The sequence below is a fragment of the Lithobates pipiens genome, unplaced genomic scaffold (genome assembly GCF_037356315.1).
Source record: "Lithobates pipiens isolate NorthernLeopardFrog02 unplaced genomic scaffold, aLitPip1_a1.2 Scaffold_76, whole genome shotgun sequence".
NCBI classification, from domain to species: domain Eukaryota; kingdom Metazoa; phylum Chordata; class Amphibia; order Anura; family Ranidae; genus Lithobates; species Lithobates pipiens.
In genome coordinates this window covers 277,895-298,043 of record NW_027507899.1, presented here as the reverse complement: position 1 = coordinate 298,043, position 20,149 = coordinate 277,895, and the positions used below count along the sequence as shown (strand labels likewise).

General features: G+C 50.4%; 1 protein-coding gene across 2 annotated transcripts in view; it reads left to right on the top strand.

Annotated features, from left to right (window-relative positions):
* Positions 1-20,149, top strand: part of LOC143959455 (pregnancy-specific beta-1-glycoprotein 4-like) — a 207,338-nt gene that overhangs the window by 115,775 nt on the left and 71,414 nt on the right. For both annotated transcript variants that reach the window (XM_077468106.1, XM_077468107.1), the window contains exon 3: positions 15,027-15,350. In XM_077468106.1, the coding sequence (XP_077324232.1) occupies positions 15,027-15,350 (324 nt within the window). The remainder of the gene's footprint in view (positions 1-15,026; positions 15,351-20,149) is intronic.

Below are 20,149 nucleotides of genomic sequence, written 5' to 3'. Positions count from 1 at the left end.
CTGCATTAAACTATCCATTAAGGCTAAAAGCCTGTCTTTGGATGGTTTGTTAAAAGGAAAACCTCCCACACTGGCAAAGGACAGCCAACTTCTCCAGGCTGCTGAGTATTTGGCCCACGTCTTGGGCGCTAAATACCTCTGAATGGCTTCAGATACTTCCTTCATACCACTTCCCACAGATAGTCTGGGCATGGAATGCCTTCTCTGTCCGCTTCTGGAAGCAACAACCGAAAACGGTCCATCTGAAAGCGAGCTAAAGAATCGGCTATGTTATTCAAAATCCCCGGAGTATACTTAGCCTTCAGCCAAAAGTTGAATTTAAGGCACCTGAAAACCACCTGCCAAAGAACTTTAATCACTAATTCAGAACTAGATGATAAACAGTTCACTGCATACAGTACTCCTTTATTATCTGTCTCCACCAGTAAACGCTTATTCGAAAAATTTGAACCCCACAGTTCCAGAGCCACCAAGATTGGAAACAATTCCAACATAACCACATTCTTAGTAACGCCCCGCTGCACCCATGACTCAGGCCAGCTCGCACAGCACCAATGATTCTGCCAGATAGCACCGAATCCTTTCGCGCCCGCTGCATCCATGAACAGTCGGAAATCTGGGGCAAAAATAAACTCAGACTGAAAGAAAGACTGGCCATTATAACCCTCTAGAAACCTAAACCACACCAATAAATCCTCCTTAATCGGGACAGTCATGCGAATGTGAGCCATAGGGGATTTTATACCTGAAATAGCCAGGTAAAGGCGGCGTGAAAAAATTCTGCCCACTGGCATAATTCTGCAGGCAAAAGCCAAAATACCAAGGAGAGACTGCATGTCCTTCAACTTGATTTTCTTCTTTTGCAGAGCTTTGGTAATCAAACCTTTCAATTTGCTAAGTTTTGCCTCGGGTAAACGAAACTCCATCATGTATGTATCAATTTCAATGCCCAAAAACTCTAATACCGTACCAGGCAAGCATGTCTTTTCTTCCGCCAGTGGAACACCGAATTCCCCTGCAACAGCTTTAAATAACTCCAACAATTCAGCACAACGCGTAGAGTCTGATGGTCCTACAAGCAAAAAATCATCCAAATAGTGTATTACACTATCCGAACCAGATCTCACACCCAACACCCAATGTAGAAATGTGGAAAAAACCTAAAAATAGGCGCAAGACAGTGAACACCCCATAGGGAGACACTTGTCAAAGAAATACTGCTTCTCAAAGAAAAACCCTAGGGAATTGAAAGCCTCCGGGGAAATAGGCGGGAGACAAAAAGCTGATTTTATATCGGCCTTTGCCAACAAAGCCCCAGTGCCGCACTTCTTAATTATATTGATTGCATCCTCAAATGTCGCATACGAAACGGAGCATACATTTTCATCAATATCATTCAATGAATCTCCTTTCGGGAACGACAGATGATGGATAATGCAGAAAGCATTAGGCTCACGCTTAGGAACTACTCCCAATGGGGATATCCGAAAATTAGGGAATGGCGGATGCTCAAAGGGCCCTTCTATACTTTCCGCCAATTCCTTACACAACTTATCCCTAACTATCTGAGGGTACAAGTCTACTGACTTTAAATTCCCCACTAATATACAGCCAACCCCCGAAAAAGAAGGTAAAGGAAAGCCTTTAGAAAAACCTTCGATGAGGAAACGTGCCCTCTCCTTGTCTGGGTAGCTGTCCAGCCATGGGCGCATTTTTTCCAGCCTCACTGGAGTGCAGGTTTTTGGAAAAATATCCCTTTGGGGGTCCGCCGGACCAAGACTGACATTCACATTTTTTTTAAAACATTTCGCTGCTGGGTGTGTACCTGCGCAAATTGAACATTCATGTCTGTATTTACAAGCCAAATTCCAACGACACTGACTTTTACTGAAAGCAAAACAGCCTTTTCTAAAAGCCGGATTTGCGGCGGTAAATGCAGCTGGCCTGGGTGACACCGACTTCTGAGGGAGTATTAAATTGAGCCACAAACCAACATCCTTCATTCCCCATTTTAATGCTGGGTGTATGGACAGTTTCTGGCGAAAACACTCATCATAGTAAAACCATCCCAGGCCACCAAGGCTCCTATAAGCCTCTAATATATGGCCCAAATGTTGGAAAAGACCCCACACAGCTCCGGGTGCTTCTCCGCTAGTATGTCCGCATAAATACAGAAGGCCTGTAGCCAATTGTTAAAACACCTGGGGACCGGCCTACGCCTATCTTCCTCACCTCTCTCTTCCCCTTTCTTATCTGATCTAAGCATAAATTCCTTGTAGGAAGGGAGGAGAGAAAGTATGTCTATATATCCCCCTTCCATATTTTATCTTTTACTGATACGTTTAAATGACATCCTAATGGTGACATCTCACACGGCATAACCCCTTTCATGCATGTTTCAGGTACATTCAGTGTATTAGAAGGTGCAGCTGTGTGTAATGATTCAGGGCCTGTAATGTCATCCTGAAATCCCTTATTGACATTCCCATTATGAACTGTGAAATTAGTAGGAGCAGGAGAGAGCACAGCAACAGAAGAGTTAACAGGCAGCGATGCCACAGCAGAAGAGGGAGGCACAGACACCTGAAAAAGAGATTGAACCAGAGAAGACAAAGATCCTACTAACCCATTCAGAATATGCAGTTGATTTAACTCACCAGCTGCTGAAGGCTGTCCCGCACAATGCTGACTTGACTAGTGTAGCCCAGATATGACCCACTCTGTTGTAACCAACCCTTTTACTCCGAGTCCTAACCCTTTACCCCTTACCATTAAGAGACCACACCATTCTTTTGGAGTAAAATGGCCACAACAGCCTTTATTAAAACAAACAAAATAAAACTCCAAAATGTAATTTTAATATCATAAACATTTTCCACAACATGTGGAAACCACATATGATAAACAACATGTTTTACCCAAATTGTTGTTGGTCAGTGACGGAGCTACTTTTTCCAAATATACATATCTGTATACACGCCAGGGGGCACTGCGGGACCTTTACCACTACCTTACCGGCCTCCAGTTGTGCCGCTTGGAGACAACCACCTTTCCCGCAGTGCAACAACACCATTAACATCAAAACTTTGATGTACACACCGGAGGGGCCATCTCCCGATGAGCCCCCCACCTACTTAACCACCTCTTTTTTATGCTACCATCACTGACCAACAATAACTACCGCCACAGCCTGAAAGGGTGAAACCTCACCCTTGATGGCACCTCCACACCTGCAGGGCCGCCCTAATACCCTCCTGCAGCCCCAGAGATCAAAGGTTGATACCCACGTCAGTGAGGTGGACCCGATCCTTCAGTAAATAGAGACCCACATTAACCTCTAACTCTTTATGGCGAATCACCAACCCCCCATCTCGGGCCAGAAATCGCCCAACCACCTTATTAACCCTAATCCGCGCCTTATTCAGTCTATACACCGACCGAGCCATGCGCCAAGTAGTCCGCGCCACCATGTCCGACCAGAGTATCAATGTATCTGGGAAGGCCGCGTGCAAGTACACCAGATCAGACTTGATGTCCGCTATCAGATCCCTGACAGTCCGCACTCCCAAGTCATTGCCGCCTGCATGGATCACCAATACATCCAGTGGCCTGTCCATCCTCGCATATCTCTCCACTTCCGGGACCACCCCGCCTCACAACATACCCGGTTTGCCCAGCCACCGTATCACCGCCTCCCTCCTAGAGATACCCAACTGTCTCCCACCTGTTCTTGCGTCCCCCCTTCGGGCACCCCAACAAACATAGGAGTGCCCCAGGATCCAGATGAGGCGTGTAGGCCCTCCATCTGAAAAGACAAAACATAACCCAACCGTCAGCGACCAACAGCAGCCCCAAATCCCAAACCAGCACTAACACAAAAAAAAACCCCGGTACCCGCAAACCTTTTCCTATATATCTTATTTCATCTTTTTTTTTTAATTATTCACAAACCAACTGAGGTCGAATGTAAGAGCAGAATCGCTTAGATTCCCATCTACCCAACCTGCGCACCGCCACCTCATCCAACCCGCACCTGGCAGCCTCAGTGGCCGCCCCAATGCGGAAGGAGTGTGAAGCATATGCGGAACTGTCCATGCCCATCTTCCCCAAACATATCCGTAGCACCGCCACAAACTGGAACTTCGACAGGTGCGACCCGTCCTCGTGTATCAAGAAAGGCCCCTCTCCTGTGGGTCTCACCCGTGCAAAATTCCCCACAGTCCGAACAGGGCATACCGCACACCCCTGAATAACGTACAAACCTATCTGCAATCCCACTCCCCTTTGATCATTTTTTGACCTCTGTAGCCGCACCGACACCTTATCCGCTAACACCTCGACATCCTGGTTACCCAATCCGCCCGCAATCCGCCGAGAAGGGCTCACCAATTCGCTAACGCGAAACGCCCCAAAAAAGGCCAACGAAAAAGCGGCCAAAAACAAAACAACCTGATACATAGAGGAACACACCGACTCCAGGTGTTCCCCCAGCATCAACAAATTCGCAAACGTAATAGGCCGCCTCCCATCCTGCCTCCTGTGCCCCTTCCTGTACCCCTTCATGGCTTGCCGAACCCAAATGTCCTTAGTCAAATCCGACATACCCCGCAGTTTAAACCAAAACGCTACGCCCGCCATCTTCTTGTCAATCGATGACGCGGATTTCCCCGCCTCTATATGCCTGGACACAAAGTACAAAACAAACTGCCGAAAATCTATCTCACCCCCACAACCCCCCGACTCCAAAATTAACTCCGACCACTCCTGCCACACCTTTTGGTATGCGGACCACGTGGACATACTCACTGATCGTTGTATCCACCTTACGGCGATTCCAACGCCAATTCCCAGATCCAATCCGGACACGGCACTCCTTCCTCGTCTGCCTCCGGCACCAGGGCCCGGAACCTGTCCCACTGGAAGCGAGACAAAGAATCAGCTAGGGTGTTATTCACTCCCGGAATATGCACAGCATAGAGAAAAACATTCAAATGCAAGCAGCGCAGCACCAACTGTCTCATCAAACGTATGACAGGTGGCGAAGACGCCGACATGCTATTGATAACCTGCACGACACCCATGTTGTCGCAATTCAAACGCAGTTTTAGGTTCCGGCATGCCTGCCTCCACAATTCCAAAGCCAGCACCACCGGAAACAGTTCCAACAGCACCAAATTCCCTAAGAAACATGCTTCCACCCACGATGGAGGCTACGGCGCAGCACTCCAATGTCCCTGAAAAAATGCTCCGTAGCCTGTAGATCCCGCGGCGTCAGTAACCAAGTCTAGGTCGAAGTTGCTCACCGGGCCCGACATCCACACTGACCTGCCATTGTACTCGGAAAGGAACAGACACCAAATCCGGAGGTCCTCCCTATGTTCCCTACTCAGCCGGATAAAGTGCGTAGGCGCCCTAACCCCTGCCGTAGCGGCCGACAACCTCCGACAGAAAACCCTCCCCATGGGAATGATACGGCAAGCGAAGTTCAACTTGCCCAGCAGGGACTGCAAAGCACATAACTGAACCTTCTTACAACCATGCACTGCCCTAATCTCCGCCTGTAAATCCCTGAGCTTCCCTTCTGGCAACCTGCACTCCATGGCCACGGAGTCGATTACAATGCCCAGGAAACTCAGCTCCGTCCGCAGGCCCTCAGTTTTATCGGCAGCCAAAGGCACGCCAAACTCTGCCGCAATGTGTTGCAACGTGGACAACAGAATTGCACACACATTGGACGAAGGCGGGCCCACACAGAGAAAATCATCCAAGTAATGGATGACGGAATCCAATCCAGCCATGTCCCGCACAACCCACTCCAAAAAGGAACTAAATGCTTCGAACACAGCACAAGAAACTGAACAGCCCATGGGCAAACGCCTATCTACGTAATAGCAGCCCTGCCAACAACAACCCAGCAAACGAAAACTATCGGGGTGCACCGGCAACAGCTGAAACGCCGACTCCATGTCGGCCTTAGCCATCAGCGCCCCCCGGCCATAACGACGAACCCAGCGTACCGCCGCATCGAACAAGGTGTAAGAAACCGTGCAGGCCTCGGGGTCGATGAAATCGTTAACCGAACCCCCTTTTGGGAACGATAAGTGGTGTATCAATCTAAACTGGTTTGGTTCCTTCTTGGGAACTACCCCCAGCGGGGACACCACTAAATCGTCGAAAGGAACCTGAGCGAACGGCCCAGCCATCCTCCCCAATGCCACCTCCTTCGCCAATTTTTCAGAGACCACCGCCGGGTGTTGCATAGCCGACTTCAAATTACTCGCAATCGGGGGAATCACAGTCAATGTACACGGGATCCTAAAACCGTCCTGAAATCCAGCGTTGATCAACCTCGCTGCCGCTCTATCCGGGTATCTATTTAGAAAAGGCAGCATCCTTTCCCGCATCACCGGAGTCGTCCCTCTTGTACGCAGGCTCCCCGGCACGCTTTCCTTTCTTGAAGCACTTAGCGAGGGCATGTGCCCCCCCGCATCCCGAACACTCATGCTTAAATCTGCAGCCAACACCGAACTTGCAAGAGCCCTCGTTGAACTGCCAGCACACTCCCCATTTTTTTCCGGCCGGCGGTCCCGAGGAGTTGCTACCCCCGGCCCCCCCTTGAAAAGACTGAGGCGGGGCCCTAGCCGACGCCATGAGCCTCATCCAGAGGCTAATATCCTTATGATCCCAGCGCAAGGCCGGTCGTACCGCCCTGCGCTGTCGAAACTGCTCGTCATAGCGCAGCCATGCGGAGCCCCCATAAACACGATACGCCTCCCCAATGGCGTCCATGTAACAAAATAACGCCGAACAGTGTTCGGGTTCTTCTCGCCGACTACACTTGCAAAGATAGCAAAGGCTTGGAGCCAATTGGCAAACGTCCGCGGAATCAGGTGGTAACGCCTTTTTTCTTCGTCCTCCTTCTTCGTATAGTCCGGTTTCACCCTGTCCAGATTAAACTTCTCAAGAGGTAACAAGGAGAAAATCTCCACATATTCCCCTTTCCAAATTTTGTCCCGGACCTCCTGCTTTAAGTGGGCTCCTAACGGTCCCTCGAAGCACACATACACCTCGCAGTGTGCCGCATCCGCGATCCTCACGATGTCAGCTCTCCCAGCTGTCTCCGTGTTCCCTGACACCGCCGCACTCACCTTCTCCACGGCCTGCCCCGCTGTCTGGACCGGCTGCGTCTCCATGGTGGAGGGGCCCTGCTCACTGCCGACGGCTGGCACCATGCCTGCCGTGGTACCGCCCAAAGGGGGCCTCCGTCGGCGCGGTCCCCTGACCACCCTCAAACTGGCCTACCAAAACCCGCAGACCCTCTAGTAATGCCTGTAACAGGTCCCCGGGACCGCAGCCCCACTCCCCACCCGTGGTTGGACAGGACCCGCCAACAGTGTAGCGGGAGGCACCGCCTCCCCCCCGCACAGCAGCCCCATCCAATAAACCCCGCAACACATTGGCAAAATCAACATTTCCATGGGACTTACCAGACTGACTGGGCGCTGCTCCAACAGCCGCTGAGCCGACCTCCCCCGCCGCTTGCTCCTCCACGTCATTCGACATTTCGCCCTCAGACTGACTCCCATCGTCTTGACACTCGAGGAGCGGCAGCCCCTCCGGGGAGGGGCTCCTGGTTGTCGGGCGCCTCTGCGCCCCGGCCCGATCTTCCGCCGGCGCCGAGCCGGCCAAGCGACGGCGCTGTCCTCCCTCCGAGCACGCAGGTGGGCCGTCTCTGGCACCACTCCTGCCACGGAAGTCCTGTCCACTTTCTCTCGGTGGCGTCCACCCACCCACTGTGCCGTCCAGAGACCCACAAGCATGCCCCACAGAGGCTGAAGCTGACGCTTCCCTGGTGACCCCCCTCGGCTCGTGTGAAGCCGCTGGGGTGCTTGACATGGCCCGCCTGGAGGCCGCCGGCTTCCTCCTCTTCGCCGTGCTGCGTGACATCCCGCCACTGACTCCCTTTGGCTCCTGCAGAGCTGCAGGCATGACTGGTCCCACTGCCACCGGACCCGTCTCCTTCCCCTTCCTAGCAAAGTCCCGTGCAGACCTCCCCTCCCTCCCCCTCAGCTCGTGCAGAGCTGCTGGGGGTGACACAAGTGCAGAGTCCCGGTCCCCCCGCCACACCCACAAGTCCCCATCCCCAACAGGGCTCCTGGCAGCATGTCTGCTCCTTCTCCCTGGCTCGTGCAGAGCCACTGGGGACGATCTGGTCGGGGATCTTCTCCTCCCTACCACCGGGGAAGCGGCGCCATGTAGGCCCGTGGCCCCGCCTCCCATCACGGGGCCGCGGCATGCAGGCCGCCCAGGCCCCGCCGGGAACGCCGGCTGGTTCCTCTTCACTGGTGGCACTGATTGGTCCCCCCTCGGACTCCTGGCCCCCCGGGAAGGCCCCGCTACAGCCCCGGGAGAGTACCTTGATGGCGGCCTCGAGATCCTGCCACGTGTTGCCGCGCCGTCCTCTCCAGCCCGTCCACCTTTGGCCTGCCGTCCGCCCGCTTCCGCCAGCACCGCCGCGACCTGCCGCTGTATCCAGTCAGGCCCCCGGGATGCCGCCGCCGCTCTGAGTTGCTCCAGCAATGCCGCCGCGTCCGCCATCTTCTCGCTGTGACGAGGAGCAGTGAAAAAACTGCCTCCTCACGCGTTCTCCCTTCCGGACTGACCTTTTGTGGCTCCGCCCCCTTTTTAAATGGCCGCTCCCCTCCGTTTTCTCCGCCTACCATCTCTAAACCCCACCCCTTAGTGTGTCACTTGACACACTGTCATGCCCGGCCCTCCTCTACATTCCGCCCAGCTCCATTCTCGCTCCGGTCCTCTCTTTCCACCTCCAGAAGTGCTGCTGGGTCTGGGGGTTGCCAGGAATACCCAACCTGTGACTGCTGAGGCACCTCAGCTCACCGAGTGCCTTGCTGTGTCATTTCAGCTGCAGGCTGCCTTAAGAGGTGCTGCACTGGCTTCCTCCCCTCTGGTTCTGCTGCTGGCTGCTGTACTTGACTCCGCCGACCGCCTTTGTCTGCTGGTGACTGGGAGCACGTCCACCGTTTCTTTGAGCCGCGACGGCCCCTTGAGGTCTGCTCTCCTCTTCGTCTGCCTCCACAGCCGGCCGAAAACATTCGGGATGAACACTTCTCCTCGTTCTTCCGCGAAGGGGCGGCTCTTTCTCTCTCCTCCCTTCGCCATTAAGACCAGCCTACTCGCCGCCCACTGCTGAGTCTCTGCCTCCATCTTCTTCCAGCTGTACGGCTGAGTCTGACTCTAAACAGCGGCGAAGCCATTCCTCTCCTCCTGCACCGCCCGCCTTCTCCAGGAGCTTCCGCAATAAGGATTCCATTATGAGGAGAGCTCCAATCTTCTTGGTGGTCCACAGGCAAAGAGGAATACCCCTTCACCTGTTAAGCTTCCAGCACATTCCGTTAAACCTGATTGGCCCTATATACAGGTTAATGTATTTGGGTTAATGTCACTTTAAGAGAATGGCAAAATGGGCTGGGGCGGGGTTAAGGCTCACAAGGCTATTGGTGATATCCCAAATGATCATGTGACCCATGGGGAATGTTCTGGAAAGGGGCTTATTATATATAGGACTCTCTCATAGGTGCACTCATACCTGTTCCCAGCCAGGCAGTGAAGGTGCAACAAGCTTCCCACCCCCCTTCCCTTTTCGCTAAGCACGTTTATGTGGTCTGTCACCCTACATGATGTAGGGGGGACTTTGGTGAAAAGACTTTGGTATGCTCGAGTCCTTTAAGACTGAGCTGTATTGAAGTTGATAGTTTCAAAATATAAGAATTTTATGATGCAATAAAATTTATCAGAATATGATTATTTATTTATTGATTTGAATATACCAATAAAAGTACAGTGGCCAATTCTTTGCCAATAAGTGTATTGAGTTATTATTTAAATAGGCTATCTAAGTTTTGGTATTCGGGGAGGGTAGGTGTGGCCTGCATTCCCATGCATTCACATGAACTCCATGAAAATTTAGCCAAATCACATAAAACTCCACATCACGCTTGAACTTCTTTTTACACTTATATGCTGGGGCATTGATGGTTACGGTGGACCCAGGATTACACAAGTGGTCGAATTGCTTCTCACCCCTCCTCATCACCGCACTCGCTTTGTTTCAACAGTCCAGTAGCGGTTGGAGCGTCCTGTGTCCTTCCCTTCACTCCCTCCGTCCAACAGTAACCATGCAAACCCCAAAGCTCTAGATTAGTAATACAATACATTCACCAGATAGCCACGCCCCGACATGTTTCGTCATCAGTCTGTCTTACTCATGGGATTGGCTATCTGAACGGGCAAACTTCCTTTTATTCATTTGGAATCAGCAGTAATGGGCGGATGTCCATTAACCGCACATGCACCCTTCGCGTGTCCCCGTTCCATCAATGTGCCAGCATTCACATAGAAGCACATAATGAAACCTCCCAATCGTATTTCCCACTAGTGCCACCCAATACCCGCAAGCAACGCCATCACCCAGCTCCCCAACAATACACTGTGAGAAGCTGGGACATGTCTTTATATTGTGATTTGGCTAATTTTCATGGAGTTCATGTGAGTGCATTGGAATTGGATGGTTTTATTGGATTAAAGAGTTTGCTGAAACTGTATTCCGCTATTGGAGGCTTCTTTTTTCTTGCAAGGTTATAAATACACGTATACCATCAAGGAGGGGCTAATGTGTATGGGCTTCACAACTCTGATGATCCTGCTATTATAACTCTGATTAAAGGGTTAAAAGCCTTATCAGCCAATCACGAGAGTGTGAGACTTAATGGCTGGTGAGTGCGTTCACATTGGGGACTCACAGTCACTGAAGGTGTGGTGAAGGAATAAACACTTTATTTGGACACTAATTATCATCTTATACGTGGACTATCACTGTTGGACTCTTATATTGATTTTTATAAAAAAAAAATTCAGTTTATTTTTTCACTTAAATTAATGTTTTTCTTACCTGATTAAATTCGGGTATATGTGCATGTGTTTTATTATATATTGGTTTACACATTTCAGCACTTTATAGATGTATAGGAGTTTATTCGTGTATGTTTGGTTTGGTATATGTCTCATGTGAGATAAGATAAAATTAGGATTGTCTGCATGCCAGTTTGAAATTCAAGCCATCCAAGGGCAGACTGATTGTACTGAAGTTGGTCCATCGGATGACTTTAGAACAACCAGCCCGTCGTGTTCTTTTTTTGTACAATCACTGCCGGTGGCTATAGCCTCCAGCACTGATCATTGTATTCTGATGGCGGGGAAACCTTCCACTCTCAGAACACAATGACTCCACAAGACGGATTCTTCCCATCAACACTGACTGTGCTGATGGGGAATCAAGCGATTTTCTTTCCTTCAATCTGTGGAAGAAGAACCGAAAATTGAAAATGTATGTCTAGCCTTAGACCAAATAATACAAAATATCCAGAGAAGACATTTATTGTCCTCCACATGTCCATTGTCCTTGTCCATGTATGGATGGACGCCCACCATCATCTACTGGAAGGTCAGGGATTATCTTACCTGACTGCATTATATATGTAATACATTCTCTATTTATCATCTCTTCATAAAGTCCATCCAGTTCCACCAATAAAAGATAGACATGTGCAGAGTAAAATATTTCGTTTCGGAATTTCGTTTTCGTCCGAAAGCTTAAGGCCGCGTACACACGCGGGGACTGTTCGCCCAACTTTGTCCGTCAAACAGTTTCGGCAAACAGTCCGCTCAAAATTAGCATGGACGGACATGGCCACACACGACGAACGAACAGTTTGCTGAAACCGTGCGCGATGGCGTGAACGGCACGTACGACGGGACGAAAAATACGACGTCCTATACACTGCATTATAACTTTCGGCGTGTTAAGCCTTTCTGAGCATGCGCGGAACTTAGTTTGTCGAACAAGCCTACACACGGGCGGACTGTTCGCTCAAACAAGGTTTCAGCGGACAGTTTTACGGAATTTCCGAAAAACCTTGTTCGTCAAACTGTCCGCTGAAACTGTCCGCTGAAACTGTCCGCTGAAAGCCCACACACGAGCGGACTGTCCGCCCAAACACTGTTCAGCGGACAAATTTGGGCGAACAGTCCGCCCGTGTGTACGCGGCCTAATTTATTTAGTTACTCCCGAAATTCGTTTTTATTTATTTAGTTTTTCGTTCAAAAATTGCATTCGTCCGAAAATCCACATGAATTACGGTCGAATCTGTCTTGGAAGGCTTATGGTGTCTGTCGAATGTATAAAGAAGATTCGACGGAGCTAGTATATAGCATACTTTAGAACCCTATTAAAGTCTATGGGACTCCAACGTTCAAAATCTAAAGTGCTAATTTTAAAGGCTAATTTGCAAGTTACTGTCCTAAAAAGTGTTTGGGGACCCGGGTCCTGCCCCAGGGGACATGTATCAATGCAAAAAAAAGTTTTAAAAACGGCCATTTTTTCGGGAGCAGTTATTTTAATAATAATTAAAGTGAAACAATAAAAGTGTAATATTCCTTTAAATTTCGTGGGGGGGGGGGTGTCTATAGTATGCCTGTGAAGGGGCGCATGTTTCTGGTGCTTAGAACTGTCGCTGCACAAAGTGTCATTTATGCAGGAAAAAAAGTCCTTTAAAATCACTCGCAGCTATTATGAATTGTCGGCTCCGTAATACAGAGAACACTCATTGAAAGTCATTGATAAAAAAATAAATAAATAAATATAAAAAAAAGCGTGGGGGTCCCCCAAATTCAATTACCAGGCCCTTCAGGTCTGGTATGGATATTAAGGGGAACCCTGCCTCAAATTTAAGAAAAAATTTGACGTGGGGTTCCCCCTAAAAATCCATACCAGACCCTTCATCCGAGCACGCAACCTGGCAGGCCGCAGGAAAAGAGGGGGGGACGAGAGAGCGGCCCCCCTCCCTCCTGAACCGTACCAGGCCACATGCCCTCAACATTGGGAGGATGCTTTGGGGGTCCGTGACCCCTCAAAGCACCTTGTCCCCATGTTGATGAGGACAAGGGCCTCATCTCCACAACCCTGGCCGGTGGTTGTGGAGGTCTGCGGGCGGGGGGCTTATCAGAATCTGGAAGCCCCCTTTAACAAGGGGACCCCCAGATCCCGGCCCCCCCCCTGTTTGAAATGGTAAGGGGGTACAAAAGTACCCCTACCATTTCACAAAGAAAGTGTAAAAAATGGTTAAATAAAACAAACACACTTTTGAAAAATTCCTTTATTAAAAATAAAAAAATAAAAAAAAGATTCCAGCGGCGGTAATCCACTCTTGCTATCCAGTGACGGACGGTCATCTCTCCAGCGATGTCTCATGTCATCCAGCGCAGCGAATCCTTCGTCCTTCTTCTGTTTCCGTGGAGGAGACACTGCAAGGATTCCGGCGGCTGACGTTTCTTAAATACGGAGGGCGGGGCCACCCGTCACCTGACCCCGCCCCCTCTGACGCAAGGGGAAACCCGGGGTTCCCCGTGACGTATGGGTGACCCCGCCCCCCTCTGATGTAACGGAAACCTGCCTGTGTTACATCAGAGGGGGGCGGGTCACCCATACGTCACAGGGAACCCCGGGTTTCCCCTTGCGTCAGAGGGGGGCGGGGTCAGGTGACGGGTGGCCCCGCCCTCCGTATTTAAGAAACGTCAGCCGCCGGAATCCTTGCAGTGTCTCCTCCACGGAGACAGAAGAAGGACGAAGGATTCGCTGCGCTGGATGACATGAGACATCGCTGGAGAGATGACCGTCCGTCGCTGGATAGCAAGAGTGGATTACCGCCGCTGGAATCTTTTTTTTATTTTTTTATTTTTAATAAAGGAATTTTTCAAAAGTGTGTTTGTTTCATTTAACCATTTTTTACACTTTCTTTGTGAAATGGTAGGGGTACTTTTGTACCCCCTTACCATTTCAAACAGGGGGGGGGGGCGGGATCTGGGGGTCCCCTTGTTAAAGGGGGCTTCCAGATTCTGATAAGCCCCCCGCCCGCAGACCTCCACAACCACCGGCCATTTATTTTATTTTTTTATCAATGACTTTCAATGAGTGTTCTCTGTATTATGGAGCCGACAATTCATAATAGCTGCGAGTGATTTTAAAGGACTTTTTTTCCTGCATAAATGACACTTTGTGCAGGGACAGTTCTAAGCACGGGAAACATGCTCCCCTTCACAGGCATACTATAGACAACCCCCCCCTACAAAATTTAAAGGAATATTACACTTTTATTGTTTCACTTTAATCATTATTAAAATCACTGCTCCCGAAAAAACGGCCGTTTTTAAAACTTTTTTTTGCATTGATCCATGTCCCCTGGGGCAGGACCCGGGTCCCCAAACACTTTTTAGGACAGTAACTTGCAGAATCTTTTCTCTCTGTCAAATCTTTTTTCTCTGTGGAATATTTTCTCTATATAATCTTGGACTAATAGAGGTAAGGTTAGGCACATTCGACCACAGGTTCTATAGACACAGATTATTGTCAGAGTCATGTCGAATCTCCTATTCTATATCGAACTGTTGTAACAATGAAAACAAAAATAAAGCATTTATTTATGTCGGATCTTTCGTTTTTCGGATTTTGTGCTTTCGTTATCGTTTGTCAAAACGAAAACGAAAATAGCTGAAATTCGGACGAAAATGCATTCGGACGAAAACGAATGCACATGTCTAATAAAAGAGAAGAAATCCTCCAATCCCATCTACACAATCCTATACCTACAGAGGATCCAGAGGAAGGCCAAATAAAGGACGCTCCAATTTACTCCAGCAGGGGAAATGGGGGGAGGAATGATTGTCTATTCATTGATGATTTATTGGTAGAATAATGGAGAGTATAGGGGTGTCAGAGGAGATTCCTCAATGATCTGAGATGGGAAGAAAACAGAGGAATCCCAGGAAGACCCGCAGGACTCTGATAGATGGAATCTGAATATTTCTGGGATCCTCATAGAGGGATAAATGTTATATGAGGGGGGAGGGGAGTACACTGTGACCTGACTGGGATCTGTATTCTGTCTGTGCAGGAAATGTCCAGGAGGAAATATTCACCCGGCCGGGATCTGACCTTCTCATCCCCATCAGAATCCATCTCACCCTCAACCATACAGGGAGATGTGACCAGATTATCTGGACATATGAAGAATCTCCTGGAGACTGGAATACAATAGCTCAACACAGGAATTGTGATCCGTCTGATCTCAGATATTTCCCCAATACAAGGATATCAGAGAATGGAAGTCTGATCATATCCAATGTGACTCCGGAGAATGACGGGAGATACCGTGTGTATATAGAGAACTCTACAGGACCCCTTATACAGAGAGATGATTACTTCATCCATGTAGAAGGTAAGGCCATCCAACCCCCACCCCCAGTCCTAGCAGCAGGGCCGCTGATAGGGAAGTACAACCAGCCCTGTTGTACCGGGCCCAGCCAGCAGGGGGGACTGGGCAGATTTCTAGCTAAAAAAACTAATTTGCTAAATAACTTTATTAACCTGCACCTACGTGATTGGCGAGGTATATAGAACCTTCCTGGGCCCCATCAGGTTAATAGAGGGGCCCAGGAGGTGAGAGAAGAAGAGGGACCTTTTCTCCATTTTCGGGTGGAGGTATACAATCCCCGCTCTGCATCTGTGTACATTGTGCTCCCTGTGTGCTTTCCTGGGCGGATGGATTCAATTGTAATGCGGCTCCCTTCCCTCAGTAAGTGCCGCGCTGCTGCCGCCTGAAGGAGAGACTGAAAGAGAAAGTAATCCCGTCACACATCACACACCACACATCACACACCACACATCACACACCACACATCACACCTCATACATCACACATCACACCTCACACACCACACAGCACACGTCACACACCACACAGCACACATCACACCTCACATCACACACCACACATCACACATCACACATCACACATCACACCTCACACACCACACAGCACACATCACACATCACACATCACACATCACACATCACACATCACACACCTCACACATCACACATCACATACCACACACCACACACCACACACCACACACCACACACCACACATCACACATCACATCACACATCACAACACATCACACATAAACCACACATCACACATCACATCACACACCATACACCACATGACTAGTGTAGCCTGAATGTTCTCCCTATTTTGTACCCTTCACCAAATTCTTTACCCCCTTTAGAAACAAGACCACACCTTTGAATTGGAGTAAACTGGCCACAACAGCCTTTATTAACACAAATAAAAACTCAATCCAATAACACATACATTATATACATAATAATAACTCGTAACATCAACAACATAACATGCCCAGTCTGGTGATCTCTGACGGTGACCCACACTTATAACAACACCCAATCACTGCGGTACACATGTCAATTTTCCCAAGGCCTCCACCTGTGACCGGTTGGAGACAACTTCAGTCAGTGAACCTAACCGTATTCCATCCACCGTTCTGGAATACCCCAGAGGGGCCGATCTTTCGATGAGCCCCCCACACCCTCAGATCCCTTCTGAGTAACCATCTACCATCAGAAACCACCAGAAACACCGCCACAGCCCAAAAGGGCGACTACCTCAACCTTGCGGGCAACCCCACACCCGAAGAGCTTTCTTTTACAAAAGTTTTTATTATAAAGTAACAATATTATGGGTCAATACAATAGGATTACAGTGGGATGTCGGTACAGGAAGTTTCAGTTGAGTACAATTCAACCCGAAGAGCTTTCTGTATACCTTCCTGAAGGCCCAAGGACCACAGGTCTACCCCCACTTCAGATAGATAAACACCATTCTTCCGCAAATAGAACCCCACATTAACCTCCAGCTCCCGATGCTGGACGACGATCCCGCCATTCTGCACCACAAACCTCCCCACCACCTTGTTAATCCTAATCCTGGTCTTGTTAATGCTATCAACAGACCTCGCCCATCTCCACACTGTTCTGGCCACAATGTCCGACCAGACCAGGATGGTGCCAGGGAAACGCACTCTCAGACATAAACATCTGCTTTTATATCCGCCAAGATATCCTTCACTTTCCACACCCCCAGATCGTTCCCTCCCGCATGAGCGACTAGCACATCCGGGGCCTGTCTCTCAACGCAAATCGCTCAACCTCCCTCATCACTCTCTCCCACTGCATTTCCGGGAATCCTAACCACTTTAAACATGCCTTCCGCCTGGAAATGCCCAGCTGCCTGCCTGCTGGCCCCCCAACACACGTAGGAATGCCCTAGGATCCAAACGAGGCGTGCTGAACCTCCATCTGGAACAAAAAAACACAACAAATAACCAGCAACAAAACTCCACATAAGAACAGAGCAAGTGCCTCCAAACCCTACCAGCCTGCTCCCAACCCTCTGCTCAGTCCCCATCACTCCCATGCCATCTTCGGCCGGACATAAGAAAGGAATCTCCTGGATTCTCAGCGCCCAATCCGGCGTACTATCGCCTCATCCAACCCACATCTGGCAGCCTCTGTGGCGGCCCCAATGCGGAAGGAGTGAGAAGCATAGGCCTTGCTATCCAAACCCAAATTCCGCAGACACCGCCGGAACACAGATACAAATTTTAATTTGGAGAGAAACTACCCGTCCTTGTGCTTCAAAAATTAGCCCTGCCCCTCCTGGCCGCCCCGCCCTAAGCGCCCGCACTGCCGTCACTGGACACACCGCAGAACCCGGTAATGCAAAAAGTGATACCCCCTGCCTAGTTGGCCAGTCTTTGACTTCCACAACCTGATACTTACCCGGTCAACACCCACCTGCAGGTCTTGATCCAACAGACCCCCGGCCGCCCCTTTTGACGGACTCACCAACTTCCCAATCCTAAACGCCCCATAGAAAGCCAGCAAAAACGCTGCTGTAAACAGCACTGCTTTGCACCCAGAAGCACAGACCGACCCAAGCCGACCACAAATTGCCACCAGGTTCGCAAACATGACTGGCCACCTCCCGTCCCGTCGGTGCTGTTGCCTCCGGTATCCTTTCAATGTCTGTTGCACCCAAAAATCCTTTGTTCCGTCCACTTCCCCACTCAACTTGAACAAAAAGGCCAGCCCCACCAATTTATGATCAATGGACATGGGTGCCAACCCCAGTTCCATATTCCTAGCCACCAGGTACAACACTAACCCCCGCTGATCAGAGCCCTGATCACTTATCCTGGCCTCCTGAACCAACCCCAACCACTCCGTCCACACCCTCGAGTAGGCAGCCCAGGTAGCCTCACTCAAAGACCTCTGGATCCAGCCCGCGGCAACTCCAAAGGCAGCTCCCACATCCATGCGGGGCAAGGAGCCCCCGACTCCTCCACACCTGGTGCCATTTCCCTGAACTTGTCCCACTAGAAACGAGAGAGTGAGTCAGCCAATTAATTTTCAACCCCAGGGATGTGCATCACATACACAAAAACATTAAGACTCAAACACCGAAACACCAATTGCCGCAGAAGGTGAATGACCGGGGGTGAGGAAGCCATCGTGCAGTTCATAACCTGCACAACCCCCAAGTTATCGCAATTGGTGCGCAACTTCAGATTGCGAAAATCCTTCCCCCACAGCTCTAAAGCCAACACCACCGGAAAGAGTTCGAGCAACACCAGGTTTCCCAACATTTCCGCCTCACCCCAGGACCATGGCCAAGGTTCCACACTCCAGCGACCCTGAAAAAATGCCCCGTAGCCCGTAGAGCCCGCCTCGTCGGTGACCAACTCCACATCAAAAATTGCTCACTAGCCCGGACATCCACATTGCCCGCCCGTTGTACGAGGCCAGGAGTTCATGCCACGCCCTCAAGTCTTCCCTGTGCTCCTACCGTAACCGAATAAAATGGGTAGGCACACTCACCCCAGCTGTGGCCGCCGACAGCCGTCGGCAGAAAACCCGGCCCACGGGGATGATCCTGCAGGCGAAATTCAGTTTGCCCAGCAATGACTGCAACGCCCGCAGCTGACCCTTCTGCTTCCCCTGAATCTCCGCAATCCCCCTCTGCAGATCGGCCAATTTATTGCTGGGCAATCTGCACTCCATCGCCCCAGAGTCAATCACTATCCCCAAGAAACTCAACTCCGTGACGGGCCCCTCCGTCTTATCCTCCGCCAAGGGTACCCCAAACCAGCCTGCCATATGTTGCAACGTGGAAAGCAGAATCGCACACACAGCGGAGGCCGGTGGGCCCACGCACAGGAAGTTACCCAAATAATGGATAACCGACCCCAGGCCTGAAACGTCCCTCACCACCCATTCCAAAAAGGAGCTAAAGGCCTCAAAATAGGCGCAGGAAATGGAACAGCCCGTGGACAAACATTTATCCACGTAAAATTTGTCCCGCCAGTGGCACCCCAACAGCCGGAAGCTGTCCGGGTGAACCGGCAACAGGCGGAACGCTGATTCCACATCTGCCTTCGCCATAAGCGCCCCCCGCCCGTATTTCCGCACCCATCTCAACGCTGCACCCAATGAAGTGTACGAGAGCGTACACGCATCCGGGTCAATGAAATCATTAACCAAACCCCCTTTTGGAAAGGACAAGTGATGGATAAGGCAAAACTTGCCCGGCTTTTTCTTAGGGACCACCCCCAACGGGGACACCACCAGGATACCCCAAGTCTTAGCCTCAAAGGGCCCCCCCATATGTCCCAACGCTACCTCATTACCCAATTTTGCATCCACAACCCCTGGGTGTTGCAGAGCCGATCGCAAATTCCGTGCCACTGGCGGGGTTTCCGCCAATGAACAAGGAATCCTGAAACTGCCCCGAAAAAACCCAAAGCCAACACCCGCGCTGCCCCAACATCCGGCTACTTAGGAAAGGAAGCATCCTTTCCAGATTCACCGGCGTCGTCTCTTTTATGAGCAACATCACCGGCACGCTTTCCCTTCTTGAAGCACCAGGCCAGCATGTGGGCACCCCCGCACCCGGAACATTCGTGCTTGAACCGGCACGCTCCCACAAATTTACAAGCCCCTTCATTGAAGGACCAGCAGACTCCCTACTTTTTTCCAACTGGCAGCCCTGAGGACGGCGCACTCCCGGCCCCCTCCCGAAGAAACGGCGGCAGAGTCCGAGCCGCAGACATAAGCCTCATCCAGAGGCTGATGTCCTTGTGGTCCCAGCAC